The following is a 24,421-nucleotide window of genomic DNA, read 5'->3' on the forward strand; positions in this document are numbered from 1 at the left end:
ATTTTTAATGGCCATAGGTACCCATGCTACAGTAGAAAATATTTGACTCATTCAAAATCATTAACAAACCTGTCTCCTAACCATTATTCAAGCTGCTGAACACAGCCGTGAACTTGCCTTTACCCTCAGACCTACCGTTTTCCTAACCCTAACCCTAATTTGGGCCCTTAACCCTAATTGAAGCCATTGGTAGCTTGGAAAACTTCAGATAAACCATTTAAAATTTATTAAAAATCAAGGTAAATATCACACATACAATAATACAAATGCGAAATGATATGTTTCAGGTCTTTTAAAAAAATTTTTATTTCTTGAAGAAATATGAATATATTGCACGTCTTCAATGGCCATAGGTACCCATGCTACAGTAGAAAATATTTGACTCATTCAAAATCATTAACAAACCTGTCTCCTAACCATTATTCAAGCTGCTGAACACAGCCGTGAACTTGCCTTTAGCCTCAGACTTACCGTTTTCCTAACCCTAACCCTAATTTGGGCCCTTAACCCTAATTGAAGCCATTGGTAGATTGGAAAACTTCAGATAAGCCATTTAAAATTGATTAAAAATCAAGGTAAATATCACACATACAATAATACAAATGCGAAAGGATATGTTTCAGGTCTTTTAAAAAGATTTTTTCCTTGAAAAATTTTTTTATATATTGCTAATTTTTAATGGCCATAGGTACCCATGCTACAGTAGAAAATATTTGACTCATTCAAAATCATTAACAAACCTGTCTCCTAACCATTATTCAAGCTGCTGAACACAGCCGTGAACTTGCCTTTACCCTCAGACTTATCGTTTTCCTAACCCTAACCCTAATTTGGGCCCTTAACCCTAATTGAAGCCATTGGTAGATTGGAAAACTTCAGATAAACCATTTAAAATTCATTAAAAATCAAGGTAAATATCACACATACAATAATACAAATGAAAAATGATATGTTTCAGGTCTTTTAAAAAGATTTTTTCCTTGAAAAATTTTTTATATATTGCTAATTTTTTAATGGCCATAGGTACCCATGCTACAGTAGAAAATATTTGACTCATTCAAAATCATTAACAAACCTGTCTCCTAACCATTATTCAAGCTGCTGAACACAGCCGTGAACTTGCCTTTACCCTCAGACCTACCGTTTTCCTAACCCTAACCCTAATTTGGGCCCTTAACCCTAATTGAAGCCATTGGTAGATTGGAAAACTTCAGATAAACCATTTAAAATTCATTAAAAATCAAGGTAAATATCACACATACAATAATACAAATGAAAAATGATATGTTTCAGGTCTTTTAAACATATTCTTTACCAAATTTCAAATTGGAGTCACTTTTATGCCACTCTCACCCTCACCTGCACAGCTACGCTGAAGCTTAGTGTACAGGCATCTGTTCTGCTCTGCAAACCGGTGTCTATATCACACACAAGAGGCCACACAGTACTACAGGAGAGACTAGTGCCAAGCAGAGCATACGCATAGCTCTAACTGATGCACAGTCAAATGTCCAGTGTAAAGTTGACTCTTTGCAGTGTGTGCTTATGTTGGACTCATGTGTTGGACTATTGGACTCATATGGACTTTGCCTACAGAATCCCACCCTATCCTATGGCATGACCACTGATGCTTAAATACATCACAGACCCTCAGGCATGTATTAAAGCAGTATAAACTCATAATTCAAGGCATCCTTTGAATGTTTTCCCTCCCTCAAGAGGTTTGTGTCATACATGTCAAAGGAATCCATCATGCTCTATTTGAACCCGCTGCCATAGCTGTCAGGCACAAATCCAGAGACCGTAGCCGTGGATACGCCTACTCGGAATTTTTACTGTATTTTCGAAAATGGTGGACGTTGAAACACAGACAGGAGGCTTGTTTCTACATGTGAATCATCTTGGAAAAAAGCAAAGACTGGAGGTGACATTTAATCCCACGTACAATTTACTTAAAATAAGTAGAAATGGTAGGTGTTCTGCTTAAATTTAAGCATAGGGGGAAAAAAACACATTCTTCCATGGAAACATGGATGATTAATACGTTAACTGCTGTCTGGGATGATTCAATCCTCTCACTAGAATTTCTGCATGATTACTATGACCAAAAGACCTTGGTTGGAACCGTTTCCCCTTTACATATTCAGGCATTATTTATTCGTTCCCCAGTGTCGTTTAGTGCATACATAGATTACTTAGCTTTTAGTCTGTGATGTCAAGCCCCATCCGGATAATGGCATCTCAGCTCCAAACCGATTACCATGCTCATTTTTATTTCAACATTAACACAAACACTGAGTCGCCCAACTATCAGTAAGGACATAACTGCGCAGAAAAGCTAAAAAGTTACAAATTGTGCATATGTTTATGGGAAAGGCATTTTAAAAAGTGAGGCGAAAATTTACAGAATCTTGAATAATTACATATGCATTGGTTCTAGTTCAAGCACTTAATTTCCAAGTACTTTGGGAAGTCACCCTATTAACCTAGTCCAGCTAAAAGCTATGAGAAGCCATGCAATTAAAATGTTTCCAAGCTTGCTATTTTAACATTTCTGAATACATTATTTCCACATATTAGCTAAAAGGCTAACAACTGGAAGCAAGAGGCTGCATTTACAAATGTGTATAACAAGTCATTAAACTCCAAGAGATCAGAAAAATTTTAGCTTGCTCTTCAGGGTAGTAAAACAAGCAGTCATAAAGTGCCCCCGCTGTTTCTGGTAAGACAGCACACTGTCCCTAAAAAACCTTTAATGTGTCCCTAATTTGGACCATTAACAAATGTGTCTCGGAAATAAATTGAGACAGAACAATCACCAGATTCACTTAGCTTTAGAGTTTAGCTTTAGAGTTTAAAACTGGAACTTGTTGAAAGTTTTACGATGATCATGAAAATCCATTCAGCACGCAATGTGCCAAAAGATGAAGAGGATAAATACAGACAGTAGTTGCGAAGGACGCATTTGGATCAGCATCTTTTAATAATCTCCTCTCCCATCAGCAAAGCCTTATCACAGCAAGACAGCTAGCATTGTAAAAGCTGTTTATCTGTTTAACATATACACATGAACGTGCATGCGTGCACACACACACACACACACACACACTCTCACACACACACACACACATACATACAAACACACACACAGACAAGCATGTGCGTGCACACACACAAACACACACACTCACACACAAACACTCACTCACTCACTCACAGACAGACACACCCACGCACACACACACACATTTCTGCACACACACCCATGCACGCACACACACCCCCACACTCACACTCACACTCACACACCCCTATTCCGAGCGCACCCAAACCACATTAAAACCCTTTTTTCGTAATTTAGCAGAATTCATTGGAGCGTGATGGAAAACGGCTTCACGGGATTGGTCCATTAGGGCCGGGGGACGCGCGGGGGCGGGAGCTCTGGGAAAGCGGTGGGAGTAAAGGTCGCGTCGTCGATGGAAGGGAGTCGAAGAGGAAACGCGAGCGTGGGCGCGGGGGATAATGGACCCGACACGGTCACCATTACACACTGCGATCCGCCAGCGTACACACTGCCTGCACCTCTCCACACGGGGTTAACTCAAGATGTGACAACAATAAAGCAGAGGTCGAGAAAAAGAAGCAGGAGACCTGTTATTTGCTTTTTGAAACAAATCGAACCCCCCACGCATTATCTAATGCAGAGAGGGGGCTGGGTTTTTGGGGCTTTTGATAAGACTACAAAACTCGGGCATCGTTCATTAGTTCCCTGAGGGTCTTTCAGTGCACAGATTGACTACCCACCTTTCAGACTATGATGTCAAAGCTCCTTCAGGATAATCGCATCTCAGTTACAAACTCAGTTTGAAACAGGGCTCAGTTTTCTTCTATGCAGAAGAGTAAAGTGCACCTGAAACAAATTATGGCAATCAGGGGGGGGGGAAAGAGTAATGCGATATTGATGTTTAAGAGATTACCGTTTAAGAAAAAACAGCACATATGTTCATGGTGTGAAGAACTGTAAGTAAACACAAATTAGGCGTTTTTTTTATGTTCAGTGGAATGACTGCCTTAAATCAGACGGCATCACGAGGTTCCTGAAGAAACAGGTGTCCCGTTGCTGCTGGTTGTAAGAACACTCCACTTGTCAGTCTGAAGTGGTCCTTTATACAGGCTCTCAGTTAAGTGGTTTTTACTACGCTATTAATTTCAACTTATTTATTTTCCCTTTTTCTTAAAAATGGTTAGGAATTCAGTCAGGAGTTCAGCATGAAACACAATTAACTCACCAAACAGCAACAATTTATAGAGCAGAGCCTCAGAATTAGGAACCGCAGGGTTACAAGCTGACTGGTCAGCTGAAACTTAAAATAGATTAAGGCCTGTTTTAGTACTACTGATGAATAACAAGTGGAAATCAACAGCGTTTAAATGAATGCAAAGTGAGTCACTGAAAAGATAATTTATCATTCAGAGAACCAACATAGAAAAAATATAATGTTCTAATTGGATTCATTGCATAATTGGTTCATTTTTACTACAACTACTACTACTACAGTGGATAATAATAATAATAATAATAATAATAGGGTACAGTAATGAAAGTGATAAATCAATAAAAATAAAATTCTTAAAACATTTCACATCAAAGCAGTGGGCAGCTTTTGTAATGGTGGTCAATTTGATGGCCAGCAGTATTGTCCTCTTAGTGCACTGAATTGTACAATCCATCTTCATAGAGTGCCAGTTATGGGTTTCTTGCTGTCCAGACAGTGTCCTTTGAAGAAGGTCTTTGTCATTGGTGGTTTCGGTTGGAATACGTCTTGATATAGGTGGTTGAAAGGCTGAAAGCCTTTTAAGATTGTTTACTGTCATACAGCAACCACCTGACCCAGGATGGAAAATGGGTGGAAAATAACCATTAGAGGTCATGAAATTGGTCGTATATGACCCATGAAAGAATGTCCCCACACTTTCAGACGCATTATCTTCGGCACTTAGGAGTGCAGTTCAAAATATTGATTAGTTCTGAGAATGTTAGAATATGATCAGTGTTGATGTTTCACCATGTAATTCAGTTATTACATTTTTATAGGTGAGGTGAAGCGATCCAAGGTTTAGCGGGAAGATCCACAATTTCAAGGGGGGCGGGTGTTCAGTGTCAGGAAAATTGTGAATAGAAAGAAGTTGTGATTTTCCAGGAGATCTCCCAATGAGTTGTGCTCTGACTGAAGGGGGGGGGCGGTACTCTCAATGAATTAGACACAATGCATTCGGTCAAAAACATTTTGTACACTTTTGCACTTTTGCTATTAGTGCCTGTTCTAAACTGGTCCACAGGCCAAATGAATCCAATAACCCCTATGAACCCCTCCTGGCTCCACACTATTGCTTGGTAAACAAGCAACAAATAATAACCTTCATACAATACTGCTCTCAAGTCCGCAAAAACAAAATTTTAAATTGTCCACATTATAACAGCTGATTTACTGAGCACTTACTGAGGGTAAATATCATCAGGTGCATTAAAGCTTCTGTTTATTTATCACAAAGCCCAGCGAATAAACCGTGGGAAATGCAGGAGAGACAGGGTTCTGTAAGGCAGCCTAAATGTACGTGCAGTTTGGAGAGTTCAGATTTGAGATGCGTCAAAAAATAAAACTCGAAAGACGACACAAGACGGACGTGATTTATCAAGGCCGGTCTCGACAGAGGGGAAAGTAGTTCTAGTCATTTTGTATCGCTTTGGGGTCTCAGCTTTGAATGAGGTACGAGAGCACTGGCCTGGCTGCTGTAATTGTGGCTGGAAGGAGAATGTCTTTAAAAAAGGATGCTTCTGAGATGTCCCAGAAATGTTTATAATAAAATATGACATGGAACTGCTCAATCACACACTTGTCATTCCTAGAACACAGAAAAAAAGCTTTTTTTTCCCACCCAACATTGAATTTCTTTGCTTCTGGCTTTTTATTCATTCTGACCAACAGTGAGTTTTGACTGAAATCTCACCTTGTGGATCACTCAGTTTGCAGTCCAAGGTTCTGAAAACAAAAGAGTACAGCTTGGCATTTTTTTTGTTTTGTTTTGTTTTTTTGTTTGTACTCAACCTTCAGAAACTTTAAGAGCATACCCTGATAAATCTAGGCGGGCATATTTTCTCAGAAACTCAACAATAAAATAATAATAATAATATTGCAACACAGACTGCTGGATGAGTGATGGACAAGGCATGATAGGCTCTGCTGTCACCCAGGGATGGGGGGGGGGGGGGGTTTAATTCAGTCACACCTCACAATGCACTAGCGACCCCTATTGGTTGATTGGGAGCCTGCAATTTCACCTGAAAAACTGCTCCTGAAGTATCATCCCATGGCTAAGGAAACAAGTAAGCACATCAGTGAAGCCATTTGTCCCAAACAATTTGCTGCCCTGAAATTGAGGTGGGGTGGAAGGGGGGGCTTGGGGGTTTGTATAAATGTGCTGTAATCTGCAATTGCCACAAGGCAAAACCAAAAGGTTAAAAATACCCCTAAATAAAAGCTGAGAACTTGCACGTTAACCAGAACTTGCACTTTAACCAAATTATTTTTATTACAAATCCAAAATTGTGGAGTACAGAGCCAAATCGAGAGGAAATATGTATGTCCCAAATGTTATGGATATATATAAATAACAAAAAGTCAAGCTTCCAAAGCATTCCAACCGCGGCACAGAATCGTTTTAGTCTGAGGAATGGCTTTCATCAATAACCAATCTCATACATCCAAGGGGATGCCATTATAAAGAAATATATATACATAAACTGGACTGCATGTTGAGAACAAAATCACATCCCTGGGAAACAAAGACCTTACTGTAAATCAACGACACAGGCCAAACCTTAGGCTTACCAAAATCATTAAGCACTGGTGAGCACAGTAATACATAAATTTTGAAAAATTATATATATATATATATGTGTATATATATATATATGTAATTTAAATGGGAAAAATGTATAGATCATGCTATAAATCATACATTTTCTGAAAAACTTCATGTCATTCAGTCATTCAGATGCTGGGAGCTAAACATGACAGAGAAAAAACCAACATGGCATCTGCATTCTTGGCAAGGGAACCTTGCCATATTTTATACATATTTCATATAAATAATGCAAGGGTAAAATGTAACTGCGGAAGGCCACAGGTCCTGGAAGGACAGTATATGTGAAAATAAAATAGACTCAAACATTTCTATTGCATTAATGTGTCAGAGAACTAAAATAAAAAAGCACAAACGAAGGGAGATCACTGCTTCCTCCTGCACGAGGATGTGTTACAAAGAAATGTGGCGAAACTGCAAATGAACTCCAAGCGTGGGGGAGATCTGAATTAAGATTAAGAAAACCTCAAGTGAATTAGACCATTAGTGTCAAGGCAGAGAGATTCATCAATTGATATTCCATCAGTCCACGTTGAAGTCAGTTCGAACCGCAGCCTGGACCCAACCAAAATTGCCTTCGCACTCCAAACACTTGCACTTGCGTTCCCTGAAGAGAAAGGGTCTCCTTTAAATTCGAACGCGTTTCCACAAAAACTGAATGGCCACCGCGGTATCTGCAGTCATTTCCCCACGAGTCCATACATTTAAACTTTGACATATTAAGCATCCATTAAATTGTTATTTAGCCCTCGCTAGTTAAAAGGCTTTTCAAAAAGCTGAACTTTGACCCCGTGCTCGTCCCAATACTCAAAGAAAAAGCTTTATTCCAGAACGAATCTTTAAATAAACATATTAAATTTTGATCCTCCCTGTCGGTGTGATTACTTTTGCATGAGGGTTAGAGAGCTTTTTAGGTCACTGCCAGACAACTGCAGCGGTGACATGCGTTGCTCCCTCGCTCTCAACGTCAGCGGGCGGCCTAAAACGCAACGAGTCATCCTCCGGGCGCCCGGGTCGGCCTAAACGAGTCATCCTCCGGGCGCCGGGGTGTCTGAGAACGCCCCGTCAGCATCCAAGCAGACGAGGAGGCCGGAACGTATTTCTGTTACGACTGACTGTGGCTGCGGCGAGCCCGTACCACAGATCCACGCTCCTCAGGAGGTCAAAGGAAGCTACGGAGGTCACGCTCGACTGTCGCGGACCTGTGTTCTTATTTCGTTCTGTTTCGCCACGTTTGGCATACGCAGCGATTTATAATTCAGCGCTTCTGAAGTCCAATTTCACGAGTTCAGACGATGACTCAAAAGGATGAAACAAAAAAAAAAGAACAAAAAAACACATCAACCGTCGAGGCGGTGTAGATGGAAAAAGATATCACATTTAAGGGCTACAACCAGGAGCATACCCGGGGCTCCAGCAAGGTTAGGAGAGTTGTGATAGAATAACATTTGACAGAAGAACTGTGGAACATATGGCGCTTAAATGAGCAGTATCATCACAAGACCGTACAATAAAAACTGACATTTTCTGTCACGCATGCCTGTACCTGTTCGGTGCTTTTCAACTTTAACGGAAAGTCAGAATGAAACTAAATTGGCTGCTGAAAGGACCTCCCGCTATGTCATAATTAATCCCTGCCACAAAACATGCAGTTCCAAACATTTTTATTAATTAACCCACGTGTGAATGCATATGAAAGGTTCCATTGGAAGTGTTCCGGTTTAGCTTGCCACTTAGTTCGCTATATTTGTTAAAGGTAGTGGATGTAAATTAGTCAAAATGGCTTCTGTTCTTTTGTAAAACAACATTATTGGTATGTACCGTTATTCATTAAACGAGCTGCAAGATTATAAAAGTAAAAATGTCATCAGGAAAAAATGTTTTACTCAAATATTATGATTGAGAAATAAGGGCTACTCTATTATAGGTTTTGTCTTCACAGTCTGGAGGCAGTAAGCAAGCAAGCTTATAGGGACCAGAAGATGTTGTGTTCATCAAAACAGGAACTCAACTAAAGTTTATGTCCTCTGGCCCTGCATTGCAGGAAGTGTCTGCAATCGCACAAAATCAGCCTTTGGGGAATAAGTAACCTGGCAGGACTTAGCTGTCAAACGGAGAGAGCAGACCAGTGTACTGTCTGGAATCAAAAAGCTAACTGGCAAGCTAGCAGAGTAAAATCTGAAGTCTAGTGTCAGCTGTCTAGAAAGCCATAATAATTGCTACAGAATATTTAAAGCGGTGGATTTGTAGATTTTTGGGCATGAATGTGTTTTCTAAAAATTATTAAAAAGTATTAAAAGAAAAAGTGTATTTTAAAATGTGTTCAAATTCAAAATGAGTTGGCACCATCTTAACTATACTATAAATTTAAAAAACATTATAACAAACAAAAATATACAGATACTGTATACCTTTTTATTTGTCTCTCTGGAGTTAAAGGGTCAAAGGTAAAGTTCCGCATCAGAGGGCTACATTTTCCCCAAGCTGAATAACCCTGAATGACCTTGCTGTGGGTGACAGGGTCGGCCAGCTCAAGCAAAGCCTTGACAGCAGGGGCAGCCACAGCTCAGAGATGCCGCAGAGAGACACAGCAGCGACGGCTACGCATCACGGCCGCTGCCGTCCGCTCCAACGAACAGCGAGATTATCTCTGAGCAACAGTCACGGGAAGCAGACATCGGCCACGGGCGTCCTCTGGCCGCACGCAGTGGAGGGCACCGCTGCCCCGTGTTCACGTGGGTTTCCCCTGGGCCAGGGGTGTCCAACCTTCTCCGAAAAAGGGCCGGTGTGGGTGCATGTGTTTGTTTCAGCCCAGCACTACGACACCTGATTCAACTAATTAACTGATCATGGTCTTCAATCAGGACCTTGATAAGCAGAATCAGGTGTCGCAGTGCTCAGCAAGAACGAAAACCTGCACCCACACCGGCCCTTTTGGGATAAGATTGAACACCCCTGCTCTGGGCACTCCGGTTTTCTCCCACACCGAAAGACATGCATGTCAGGTAAAGTACACTCCTGCAGGTGCCCTTGACCAAGGCACTGGCCTCAGAACTGGAGCTGGTCCCCGGGCGCTGCACTGTGGCTGCCCACTGCTCCTATAAGTAACTAGGATGGGTTAAATACAGAGGACAAACTACCCCACGGGGTTCTATAAAAGTGTAACTTAAACAGCACGGCAGCCAGTACTAAGCCAAAACTTACACATGCTTATCGTGTATGTGGCGTTTCTGTTGTCAAGTCCACTGGACAGTCCTTTCAGTAGCTGCTCAAATGTCCGCTCATGTCTGACCATTTGACAACCAGGCTTGCTAACACACACACGTCTCTCGCACACACACAAATCCTTGACAACGTCGTACAATTCGCCGCGGAGAAACATGGGCGAGAGTGACAGGGGGAAAAGTTCTTAATGGGAAATTCTTGCATCACTTCCCCAAAAAAAAAACTGCCCCCTTGACAGCTTCTGACAAGCCAATAACCCGCACTCCTCTGAGTGATGTCACACGCCACGTCGAAAGGCAACAGTACAGTAATGAGACCAGGAATGCTTGTAAAACAAAAAAAAAGTATAAGATTTTCCCAGTCAAATGACAATAAGCCTGGTTAGCGTTACATTTCTGCGCTTAATGTATCAACAATCAAGCTGCGCTCCTTTTATCTTGGGTTGCTCTAGCGCCAACACCGCCATATTATGAAACAAAGTTGATTTATACCCCTTCCAGTGCTCCGGATGATTTATATGCAACGTATTCTGCATGCGCAATCCAACACAAAATCACTTTTCCACTGCTGTCACACACCCTTAAATCATCCCGTAAATTTATGGTACACAAACGGAATTGTGCTCTTATGCAGTTGGGTAGCACAGTTTGACATATCATAAGCTTAAAAATAGAAGCTTAGAAGCAGAAACAGACGTCAAGTAATGAAAAAAACAAAACAAGATGGATGTGCTGGATATTTTTTCCCCGCGTGCCAGTTGCGAACATTTGCCTTTCATAATAGACTTACATATTTTCCATGCGTCCATATGGTAGCATTACTGAACTGAAGATGTTAGAAATAGACACCAAGACTCACTTTCAATTAGCGTATTTATTTGCTTTCCCCACTGTTCAAAGAACGCAGGTCAACAGCAGCAGTTATTTTGGATAAGAGGCTATGTTTATCGGCATCTCTCTCCCTCTCACTTAGTAGTTTCAGAGGCCAGTCGCCTGTAACCCATCACTGAGGGATGAGAAGATGGAATAAACTGATTCCGGGGGAACGTAAGAAGTTTCTACACTTCTGAAAGTAAACCTGGCAATCTTTTGAATCTTGTTTTTTTTCTCGGTATTATTATTGGACTGGATGATGTTGTTTTTTTTTCCCCAGTAGTGAAGTAAACAGAAATCTGATAACTCCCCTGTCAAAGTCAGAGCACTCTACCCGCGTACATCACCGCCACTTCTCTTTACACGGTCAAATAAACCCGCAGAAACCGACCCATAAAAACCCATTAGACTCCGCCTGTCTGGTGCGCATCGTGATTCACAAACTCACGGTCAGGCCTGGAGGTCTGGAGCAATTAGTAAGCAAACAACAAAAAAACAACCACACAACAAAGATACATATAACTGTAGGAATTAATGGAGCTTGTCAGGGGGGGCTGAGGTGCGCCTGAAGCAAGCTAATCTTTTCTGCGGCCATTTTCATTGTCAATTTAACACTCCGAGCCGCGTATCGCTCTCACTCTCAGGACAATTCAGACGTGCTCGGGTGAAGTGCAGCATCGTTCTCAATTCTGCTGCCACCTTGTGCAATATCCGTTAAAAAAAATAAATAAAAAAATAAAAAAAAGTATATTTATACCAGCGTGTATACCGGGGCATGTTCATAACACAGAAATTGTTTTTATTTTTTATTTTTTTATCTCTGCAATTTCCAATAAATGCTGTGAAACACCAGGAGTCTCTGCCAATGAGAAAATGTCCCGTTATAATTCACCAATAAATTATGGTGTTGTTACTTCACTTCATTTAAAATTTTCATTCTTAGTGATATATGATCCTGGAATGTATTTTTTTGTGCCCAATATGGGACTGAAATATTTAATTCACTCCCTAATTTTGCATATCCAATTGACTGCTTGTATCCATGCCCACATGTTCACTCCAATGCCAGTTCAGAAGACTGAGAACCTCTACAGTTCTCACCCGAAACGTGTGGTGTCACCAGCCTGCTTCTTTTCACACCACAGCCCACAGCCACGCCCGCACAGAGCTGAGCCAGAGCATGACCTTTCAGTCCACAAGCGCCCTGTTCAACCAGCAGGGGACGCCAGAGAGCAGTGAGATGCAGACCCTTAAACGACTGAACCTTCACTCCCGTACCCTGGGTGATGCAATCGCCAGATACATTACATTACATTACAGGCATTTAGCAGACGCTCTTATCCAGAGCGACTTACACAACTTTTTTACATAGCATTTTACATTGTATCCATTTATACAGCTGGATATATACTGAAGCAATGCAGGTTAAGTACCTTGCTCAAGGGTACAACGGCAGTGCCCTACCCGGGAATCGAACCTGCGACCTTTCGGTTACAAGCCCAGTTCCTTACCCACTGTGCTACACTCCGTCCGCATGGCCCCATGAAGCAACCAATCACAGTCAGTCGGCACTGGCACGGTCCATGAAGCAACCAATCACAGTCAGCCGGCACTGGCACGGTCCAGATTTGATCCAATCATGTGAGACTAATTCATGCACCATAGCACAGCGTCTAAAGAAAGGGCCATCCAACAGCCACAAATATCTATGTTCAGCTATTAGGTGATATATGGTGTCTAAAAAAAGAGCCATCCAACAGCCACAAATATCTATGTTCAGCTATTAGGTGATATATGGTGTCTAAAAAAAGAGCCATCCAACAGCCACAAATATCTATGTTCAGCTATTAGGTGATATATGGTGTCTAAAAAAAGAGCCATCCAACAGCCACAAATATCTACATGTATGTTCAGCTATCAGGTCATATACAGGTGGCATCCAAACATGTCAATACACCAAGGGTAATGTTATACTGAGTCCACAGTGAGTTGAGTACAAGCTCAATCTAAACATTCAGGGAGGGGGAAAAAATCAATTACAAATCACCACTCAGCAGGATAATAAACTTCCATTTAGGTCTGCCACTTTTAGTGAGTTGATGCGATTCAAACTCGATTATTACAAACGAAAAACTACCTCAAAGGCAGCTTCTGCATTCTAATTGTTTGAAGTGGCATATTGCATTCATTTTAAAGCCCCATGATCAAATTCAACATCCACTGTTGTGGTGGAAACCAAATTACAATGTGCTTGAGGACACGCAGAGAGGTCCAGATTATGTAATTAAAAAGGTAAGAATTTAAATATTAAATATTGCAAGTAAGAGAGAAAGAGGTCTTCTTCAGCCTACAGTTTAGGGAGGGGGAAATTACTGCAGATCCGCAAAAGACTTCCTTAAAGAAGGGAAATGGAAATAAAATCAAAGACTAAATACTAAAATATTCGAGATCACTTTATTTTCTCTTTGTAACCACCATTCCAAAACATATTGGCCATACATTCAACGCTGATACTGGGGATGGGGTGTTTGAAGGTAAGTAGAAAGAAAAAAAAACCTGACAGTTTTTTTTTTTTAAAGCACACTTTTATAACAGGCAGAAAGGTCACATGCATGAGGTGGTTCCCTTTAGGAAACAAAGCACAGGTTCTGGCCTTGCAAAATGCCAGCGCGCTTCTGAGCATGCTCGGTAAAATGGTGCAGTTTTGAAGGGGCATCACTTCCAGCTCTGGGAACGAAACCCCCGTGGCACATTTTCGGCCAAAGAGGAACGGAACGGAACATGCCGGAACCTCAATGCCGTTTGGTCCACCTCTCCACGGAGCCTCAGTGACCAATCACATTCAAAGATCTGCAGAGGCCTGCTCAGGCCTTATCGTCCGTCAGCTACTCTACTGTAGCTCCCCCTTTCCCCAGTCCACACCATCTGTCCCGTTCACCTATATCTCCAAAACATCTTCTAAAACCAGATTGTATTATCGATTTGATTGGACGGAACTGTGCTGTTCAGTCAGAGCAAAGGAACTTCACAATATATTCAGCAATTAGCTCACACAATGGAGTAGCAGTTGAAAGAATTGAAGAACTGAGAGTGTCGTCAAAATATTGCTATGACAATGCAGTAATTGAAAGGGATTCTGAAGTTCTTCAGTATTATTTCAGATGTTGGCTGTCTGGCTCAGAGAGTTTTTGGTGTTCCGTGAAGGATATAACAGATACTTACAAACATTGTACAGGCTGCTTTGTTGTTATTTGAAGTGTATTTTCTAGCATTAGACCAGAAATCCTCTGAACGTCCTAAATAACTTATATTGTAAAGCCAGCAGGTCATCCGAAACTTCTGTAAGTACCCATAATACCCTTTATCACACACAAAAAGTGCCCGGGCGAATTGAAAAAATACAATAAAATAATATCACAGAAAACTCCAGAAAGTGAACTTTCCCTTTAAGCACTTCACCCAAATGTAAAACACTATCAGATTGAATAACACAACCGGTGGAAAACATTTTTACTGTCAAATTTAATGCAGTAGCCTGCATTTTACTGTATAAATACATTTTTTTTTTCAGATAAGAACATATTTCTAAACTGCACTGCCTACTATGCAAAAATTCATTGGTGTATTCTAGAAACATTTGCCTTCCACACAAGAGTGCTGATATCTCATATTTAGCAGGTTGTCAATGTAACGAATGCACCGTTTGGAACTTGCAGTTATAATGTGCTTGTTAACTCCATCCATTATCTATACCTGCTTATCTTGGGCAGGGTCACAGGGGGGCGCTGGAGCCTATCCCAGCATCTATCGCAGGGCACACACACCATTCACTCACACGCTCATACCTATGGGCAATTTAGGGTCACCAATCAGCCAGCCTGCGTATCTTTGGACTGTGGGAGGAAACCGGAGTACCTGGAGGAAACCCACGCAGACACGGTGAGAACATGCAAACTCCACGCAGAGAGGCCCCAAGCCGAGATTCGAACCCATGACCTTCTTGCTGTGAGGCAACAGGAATACCCACTGCACCACCGCGCCGCCCACAGTGAAACTCCAGTTTCAGGTAAAATTGGTATGCCTATACTGCTGCCTACTTTGCCCCCCAAAGTACAGTTGTATCATCTTATGGGTGGTTGACAGATAACTAGCAGTGCTATCTAAGAAAGGCTTTTGTCTGACCTGTCTCCTCCAATAGCCCTTACTCCATCCTCACCTAGACTAACGATGCCGGGACAGAGACAGAATTTCACTTTGAAACAGATGTTAAACTTATTATTTTTACTGAAACAGCGAATGCAGTTCTTGCCATGCTATTGATGCCAAAGGCATCCTGGCACCCAATATTTCAGCCCGTGTGCTGTTTAATAAATACCACCCTATATATTAGATTATCAGGACATATCAAGTCTCTCTTTCAGGAACCATTTTCCAAAGTGAAGTTCTCAGGGCTCTTGAAGAATATTGCGTTTTGTGAAAACCATAACCCGTCTCGTCTCTGTTTTCATTAACTTACATTTCTGACACTGATTCATTCTGATTGCATATAGACATGTTTAGACATCACACCTTCCTTGTATCTTTTGAAATGGATGCCATGCAAACAGATCAATGAAACACCAACAATGAGGACCACTCACAAAGCTCAATGATGAATCATTAATGATCAGATGATGAATACTTTTGTGCACATCTATAGTGGAAGGACAGCTATCCAAGTAGTTCAGAAGCCTTCCATTTCTAATACAACATCACTGAGAGGCACAGAAGGAAGAATTCTTATTATCATCAGTAAAAGAAAATTATGGTCAATAAGTCAATATTGCCATTAGAGGACAAAATGGCAGTATTTTCTCTCTGTATTTAGACATTGTACTAAATATATTTGAATGAATGAATCATTGCATTTATATAGCCCTTTTTTTTGTTGAAAACTCAACGTGCTTTTCAGTGATGAGTGGGAACTCACCCACCACCAATGTGCTGCACCCACCTGGGTGACGCACGGCAGCCATTTTGCGCCAATATTTGCAACTGTCTCCCCAGAGACACACAAGAGGATTTGTTTGCTCACGCAGTGGCATAAGTGTTCTCTGGGAATAAACAAAGAAGGCAAATTCCTGTGCTTTCTACTAAACAGCTCCATTTAGTTGCTATTCATCACTAATTAGCGTTAATCTTATGCATTTCCACTTGCTTGGAAAGTACCCGGATAACAGTCCAAAGGTCCTTATACGTTCTCATTACAATACGTAGTTTAAATCAAATGGTTTCCCCCACCCCGAAGACTTGTATCCAACAGAGAAACCGATCTCTCTTTTGGAAAAAAAAAAAAAAAAAAAAGGAAACTTTATAAAGCGACTGGTCTGTTTTCTTTCTTTAAGGTCACTCTGTTCATTAAACATTGACAGTGCAGCTTTCACAACATATCTCGGCATTTCCAGTCCCCTGACCTTTTTTTTCTCGCCCCAAAAGTCAGGATCTGCCAGCCATTTAGGTTCTCAGCACACACTTAATAAATTACCTTCCCAGGCTAAATTTCAATGAAACTACGGTTACAATTAACAGGGAGCACACACAGCAGGTAGTTCTGGGGCGGGGCCCTCTGTTGCCATAACAATATCTACATTTGTAAAAAAAAAAGAGTGTCAGAGAATGCAGCCGCTCTCATTCCCACCGGTCCTAATTTGAGCCGAGGGGCACGCCGTAATCGCTGCTCTCGTTTTTTTTCAACGTGTGATCTGGACAGGAGCCACGGAGAGAGACACACACACAGCAGCTCAAACCGAGAAAGCATCTGCATCCGCTCAGTTCTGCACACAGCGCCCGGGGCCCTCTGCCAGAGAGGATTTAAACTCTCCTCTTAAGTTGGTTTATTAAACATCAGTATCCGTTCACTCCCCGCTCGCAAGCACACTTTAAAGACGCCGATAAGAAACGCCAGCTCGCAGCGCGCTTGGACTGACGGCCACGGACGGCGGCTGAGCCAGCGACTAACTTCTTAAGCGCGTCCTCCGTCTGCTACGAGCGCCCTTAAAATATGGATTTCCTCGCTCTATCTGGCTTTTGTTCGAGCTGATAAATCACCGTCCGTACGAGGGGCGGGCGTGTCGGCACGCGAGGCTTGTGCGTGCCCGCTTGCGTTCCATTGTTCCATTTCGTCAACAACAAAAACAAAAAAACGGCGAATTTTTTTCTTTTTTTTTTGATGGGCGTTCAATATTCCGGTGAATGCATTCTGCCCTGTGGGAAGCAGTTGCCTGAAGCGCCACGTTGACCTTGACAATCGCTAAAAGGGCACGTATTCGGTACGTAGACAGGCGGCTGGTGTTCCCAGACTTCAGAGTAGCCCCCCCAAACGGTTTGAGGGGAAGCGCAGCAGCTATGGAGCACAATAACCAACCGAACACAATAATCATCACAGAGTGAACTTAATTAGAAACAGAAAAGGATCGCATTGCACAAAACAAACAAGCAAAGAAAAGTGCTGGCCAAGCCAAACGCCAAATAACACCGGCCTGCAAACCACAAAGGCACTTCAATAATACCATTTCTCAAATGTATGTAAAGCACTGCTCATGTAAATATATTCTATTCACGTCATGTTTTTTTTTTTTTTTTAAATCATGATTTAGTCATTAGCATTAATGGGACAGTTTTAACAATGGTATTAGTTAGCATTCACTGCAGGTAAGAGGATGCTCATTTCAGGACCGGTTGAAGACGGTTCATTATGATTACATTCACCGTACAATTATTATTTTGGCATGCATTACTTGCGCTATTACAAATCCAAACAAACAAATTTTTGATTACTTTTTCAAGCTAATTACTATAAATACATACTAATTTGGCACTTAGAGCCTAGGGGATAATCCTGTGAATTATGCAGTGTTCAATTTTGTTTCAGAAATAAAATGAAAGATTAATGTAAAAATATAATGTAAATGAAAAAAGTGATACATTATGACATGCATTTTGAATATTCATGTAAAAAGTGAAGTGCATTTTTCAAATGAACACTTTTAACCAACTATAAAGCCTACGTGCACTATACATGAGAAACAAATGCTATCCAAACCATTATAACTTGTGTTACACGTTATGGTTCACAGCAATGTCATAATAAATAACAGCATGTTTGCTAAATGTCTTAAGGGAGACAGGGATGTATGTTTTCCACTCTAACTAGCACAGCATGTAAATATGTCAGCACCTCCTCCTCTCTGTCGCCCTCTTTGTCTTCCTCTACATGATAATTCACAGTGTGTGTCTATTTTCTGAGGAACATAGGCAGAGCAGTAAATGCAGATGCACTTCATTTGGTCGCTAACTCTTTGCCCAGGATGCTACATCATGTCCCATTAGTGATGTCTTAATGTGCCCTGCAAAGTACTCATACTGTACAAGATTACTTTTTTGGTTAATTTTTTTTTCTTTTGTTTTTTTTACAGGGTTACACAAGTAAAATGTTCATGTAAAACTGTAAAAAAAAAGTTTTATCCATTCTTTCTTCAATATGAATTTATTTTCTTTTCTTAATTTCTAATCTGCATGAATACTCCGCACCACCCCCACCCTCTTAACCCCACCATCCTACCCCCCCCCCCCCCCCCCCACCTCCTCTGTCCCCCCCCACCCCTCCCTCCTACTGAAACTCCCCCGTGGCTGTGCGGAGTGATCACTGAAAGCACCGCTCAGCATCCAGCGCTTGTACAGCACCCAAAGACAAACACACAATAAAGAGTTTCAGTTTTACACAAAATCATTAAACTTTCGTGACATTCACACAACGGGCTTCCTGGTAGGAGCCGAGGAACCATTGCAGTCTGCAGCCTACGAGGGAACGAGAGCTCTGGAAACTTAAAACCTGAAAAGAGTTTCCTTAAAACACCCCCACCCCCCACACAGCCCGCACAGCGACATGGCACTCGACCCTGGTGAAGATGCAACAGAGCGAGCAAGGCTGCCGTTCTCCATTTTGAGTTTTGTTTCGGTTTCAGTTACAGCTACAGGAGAGCCATGGCCTTTAGAGGACATCAGGGCGCACACACACAACCAGACACACACACAACCAGACACAACCAGACACGCACACAACCAGACACGCACACAACCAGACACACACACAACCAGACACACACACAACCAGACACACACACAACCAGACACGCACACAACCAGACACACACACAACCAGACACACACACAACCAACACGCACACAACCAGACACGACACAACCAGACACGCACACAACCAGACACGCACACAACCACACGCACACAACCAACACGCACACAACCAGACGCGCACAACCAGACACACATATAACCAGACACGCACACAACCAGACACACACACAACCACACGCACACAACCAGACACGCATAACCAGACACGCACACAACCAGACACACACACAACCTGACGCACACAACAACTCCTGACTTCAGAACCCTATCAGTATTCACTGAAGCACTATAATTATGATAATTGATTTTTAATTATCGGATATTCTCTGCAATCATTGAAAATTGCATATTTATTTATTTAGCGATCTATTTATTTATTTGTATAATGTTGGCCAAGATCAGTAAATGAATCATTTTGAGAAAGTGCAGATGATTGGTTATAGAGTGTATGCAGAAGCATGTTGGCTGTACTGTAAGTTAAGTGTTCATTTTGTAATTATGTGTTAATCCCAGTGAAAACTTCAAGCCTTTAAGCTTAATAAAAGGATGAGCAATGTCTTTCTTACCTCCACAAAGAGCTTTCAGTGACCGTTCCCAAGTTGAAGTCGTACAGTTTGGTCAAGATTAAGATCACCTGAAAGAGTAAAAAAAAAAAGTATATAAATATATATTTGGAATTATTCATTTTTCCAACAATCTGTTGAAAGAAAAACAATGTCGATAAGACACGGCAGATAGCATTTTCAGCTTTTGAGCTAAGCTAATGAGTTGTTAAAATGTTAAACTACTTCACTCTGGTGCATGAAACTGACCTTTTGCTTCTCAGAGCACACAGAGGCCGAGCTCCCCGGGCAGACCGTGACCTGAGTCTCTACTGCAGCGGCGCTGGATAAACCTTCAACTGAGCTGAAAGCAGCGAGGGGTTATGCTAATAGTATGATCCTCATTAGCCTCAAACGTGTTACAGCGCCATCACACTTGTAACGGATTGTGGTACTGTTCAGGCAAATGCCGACCGTACTGTCTGTCTGTATATACTGTACCGTGCTGGGCTGAATGCAGCGCAAATTAATACATTCGTGAAGAGATAATGACCTTGTAAAAAAATACATATCAGAAAGGATACCTGTGGTCTTATTGTTCTGGATAATAATAAGTTACGCGCTTCTTTGTTTTGTTAAGAGTTTGAGGGCCAAATGACTTCCTGTGGCACGTCGCTCAGCTGTTAGCATTCAGATGCTAAAGATGTTAGCGTCATTAAAGCAGCTCCGCGTAATCTTATAACGGCTTCACTGGAGGTGACTCCTCGCCTGTTCTGCCTTGTGGAAGTAAAAAATAGCACCAGTTGTTAGCCTTGATCCATCGCTTCTTTTTTTATTATTTTTTTATTTTTTTACCGCCGGCTTGCAGGCTCTGCTGGCTGACCCACACGCCCCAGCGGTCCCGGACTCCGTCCAGGCTGTGCGCCGCTAGCAGCCAGCTGACTGCGCTAGCAGAGCCGGTGCCCCAGCCCCAGGCTCGCCCGCGTGCGTGAGGCAGCAGGCAGATGGTTTGGGCCGAGCCAGACTGCGCCACAGCCCGACAAGTCCACGCTAAGATGATGCTGGATCGTTGCCATGCCGATGAAAGGTAGAGAAGAAAAAAAAAAAAAAAAAACTACTCTTGTCTATGTTGCTGTGTGGTGGGCATTGGCAGACAGAGAGATCAGCCTGCCCAGCTGGGGAAATCACACAGGAAGTGCAGCTTTCCCCTCCGTACGGCATTCTGAATCGTAAATCCATATACCGTGACATAGGGTTCGCACTCTAGGGCAGTGACTGTTCTTGCTCATTTCCTCAACAGAAAAATGAAAAATAATAAAATAACCATCTAAAATGGGTCCCTTGAAATCAGTCAGAAAAGCACTCACAGAGAGCCAGATGAAATATTAATATATGCCGTTTACATTTGCCACATGAGTAATGAATTGTCTGAAATTAATAGTTTTGTGGTTGAAATGTGGTTGAAGCGTCAGTGCAGGGGAAGTACGGCACATTAAATATCGATATTTTTAAATATCAGCCTCTCTTCTGCATTGTTTTCGCTCATTCACATTACCATGCAAACTGTTCAGCGGACGCACCCTAACTCAATGACACACATGGGCTGTGCCAACCAATCAAAATCTTCGGAAACGAAATCCCAGCGGAAGGCCGGGTTTCCGGTACAGATTTCAAAACCTAAAACCCCAATTGACCCTCAATTAACGGCAGAAATGTCAGTTACGCTCGGCACGGATTATAATCATCACGGTTCAATTAACCAACTGTGGCAAAAAAAATAATATTAGCATAACTAAATGCAGGATGTCCACAAAGACCAATTTGAAATGCCATACTCAATTTTGAACAGTGTTTTAGTTTACCAGCACTAATGATGTTATGATAGAACTAATGACTTTTTTGGAGAACATCCCACCCTTCCCTCCTCCAAGCTGTCACTAATTTAATTGTATTACCTTGAAGTTGCTTGTGGCCAACGCAGGGCCAAAGGCTGGTGACCCAATAACAAGCTCGTTAAATTACACACACACATATACCCAGAATGCTCAGGGTCTGGGTGGTCCCTGAAGAGCAGCATCAATCAATCCCATCTGTGGTGCCACCCTACTAATAAAATGCTTATTGATCTAAATTGCCCATAGGTGCGAGTGTGTGAGTGAATGGTGTGTGTGTGCCCTGTGATAGATTGGCAGCCTGTCCAGGGTGTATTCCTGCCTCTCGCCCAATGCACACTGGGATAGGTTCCAGCACCCCCCGCGACCCCGCTCAGGATAAGCAAGTATAGATATTGGATGGATGGATGCATATATAAGATGCACACACACACACACACACACACACACACACACACAAATACACACATATACACATTTTAAACACACACAAGACCAGTCTAATTCTCAAACTATGCATGGCATTCAGTCTACCAGCCACAATGTTTAGTAATACTTCATCAAGAGTAATAAGTTTTAAGTGAACGTTACACTTTCTGTTATCCATTCATCAGGGAGCACTGCTGTCTAATTTCAGTGACCACCAAAACTTGTGGTGCTTAAGAATGGAATATAACCACTCTTGCCTGAATTGCTCTGGTAAGGACCGAGGGCCAGTGGTGTTCACAATCAGACGTCTCCCCGCGTCTCATTAAAAAAAAAAAGAGTCTGATTGCATTGTGCCATATGGGCAGGGACGGGTCCAAATTGCCGCAAGACGATGTGCTCCGGAAACAATGAGGCTGATGATGCCCCAGCGACAGCTAGGATGGAACATCGTCCATATGCCGGCGAAGCTCCTCCGCATTCCAAGTGCCGGAGCACATCGTCCGTCGAAAAACCGCACTCAAACGAGGGGACGGATACTTATCGCGAAGTGCCGGGGCCCTGACCGCTCGATCTGGACGGGCACGGTCACCGTGACTGCCTCTGCCGCACCGTTACCCCCCCCCTGCATTTCACGTTAAATTACAGGCATTTTCCCAGACGCTCTTATCCAGAGCGACGTACAGCGAAGTGCATTTAAATGCGCCGAGCTCGAATTCGGAGAACTCAACGTGCTTTAACTTTTTTTTTAGCGGTCCACGGTGTTCACAGAAAGGCCCGCTGCTCCATGTCAGCGTGCATCTCCATAATGGAACTAGGGATACACATCTTGTATTCCTCCCCGCGCGGAGATGCGATCTCGCTCACACAAAGCCACCGCGATTCAGACGGAGGCTCATAAAGAGATCCGCGTTACAAATCGCAGCACGAACGGCCGTAACATCGAGCTTCCGTGTCAGCCTTAAATAGTCCGCCAAGCGTGAAGACGAAGGACAGCGTTCGGAGGGTGAGTACGCACAGTGAGCCCGCGACGGGTAATCTGCATAATGCCGGCAGGAAAAATAACCGAAGGACCGCTCCTGTGCATCGTTTCCATGCCAGGATGGGAGCAGGAGAAATTCCACGAGGACATTTTGTTGTTGTGAAACTTAACAGGCCACCACTTATAATACTTCCCAATGTTTCTCTCCTTGGACGAATGCGCTATGCGCTAAAATTCGCTATGCCCTGATCAGGTTTCACACGGGCCTTGTACTTGACATCGCAGTAATTCTAACGAATCAGATTTCATCGGTCATGCTTCGTGGTCCCTCTCTCGATCGCAGCGTTAACGCTCACGCTCATTAATAGAGAAAGACGCACACAAATTCAGGGGCTGAACGTGAGCGGTGCTGCAATCCAAGGCCTAACGACCGTCAAATTGAACATGGACGCATTTTCCTCCGCGCAATTTTGCATCCAATTAGCGTGAAAGTGGGTGTGAGAGATACGGCTTGGGCAGGCCAAACCACTGCGTAGAGGGAAGCCCCCCCCAGCTCACTCGTTTTCAAAGCTCAGATCCCCCCCCCCTCAACCCAACCCACCCTGGCCCCGTCCCCCCAATTTGCAGTCAAACCACATGAAATACCAACTGCAAACTTTGAAGCATTTGAAAATTAGCTGTGATTGGGCATGGTCCCCGTTAAATGAAATAATAAAAGTAATGGAAGTAAACTGTGTTCAGACATCTTATGTTGGCATAATAAAATGACAATCAAATTTGACACGCCTTATCATCTTTATCAAAGGGACTGGTGAACATGAGGCATTGCCAGAAAGTAAAGAAATGTAAAGAAAAAAAAAAGAAATGCACAAACGGTACAAGTTACATTGACTGATAGCATTGTGAATACAAGGACATACACAGGAAAATGACTATTTTGAACATGTTTACAAGGACTCATTCTGTTCAGTGTTAATAGCCTGGCTAATCAGGTTTGGCCCATCTGTGCATGGTGGTACGATGCAGATATACGTGGGTAATTTGATTTGAAGCAGAGCAATTTAGTTACCCTATCCCAGAAAGTGAGGGTGCGTGGGTGGGGGTGGGTTGGTGGGTTGGGGGACTGGGGGGGATGGGGGGTTTAGGATGTCCCCAGTGGGCAAGCCAGAAGGATCATTAGTGAGCACATTCTCCAGGAAACCCTGGGAGGAAACCAGACCAACTGGAGAACAAAAAAAAACAGGAGTACCGAGGCAGCCATTAAAAGCTCACGGTATAGCTGAGAAAAGTAACTTATCGTAATTTGGTTTATATGTTTTGTTTATTGTAGCTTGTTCGTCCCCCTATTTTGACTTGCCATAAGT

The 24,421-nt window shown here is 42.5% G+C and overlaps 1 protein-coding gene across 1 annotated transcript in view; it reads right to left on the bottom strand.

Annotated features, from left to right (window-relative positions):
* The window catches only part of sorcs3a (sortilin related VPS10 domain containing receptor 3a), a 190,851-nt gene that overhangs the window by 87,126 nt on the left and 79,304 nt on the right, over positions 1–24,421 (bottom strand). Inside the window, exon 2 of the mRNA XM_064315134.1 lies at positions 19,782–19,849. Coding sequence (XP_064171204.1) covers positions 19,782–19,849 — 68 coding nt within the window. The remainder of the gene's footprint in view (positions 1–19,781; positions 19,850–24,421) is intronic.

Source organism: Anguilla rostrata, chromosome 2, assembly GCF_018555375.3.
Source record: "Anguilla rostrata isolate EN2019 chromosome 2, ASM1855537v3, whole genome shotgun sequence".
Taxonomy (NCBI): Eukaryota; Metazoa; Chordata; class Actinopteri; order Anguilliformes; family Anguillidae; genus Anguilla; species Anguilla rostrata.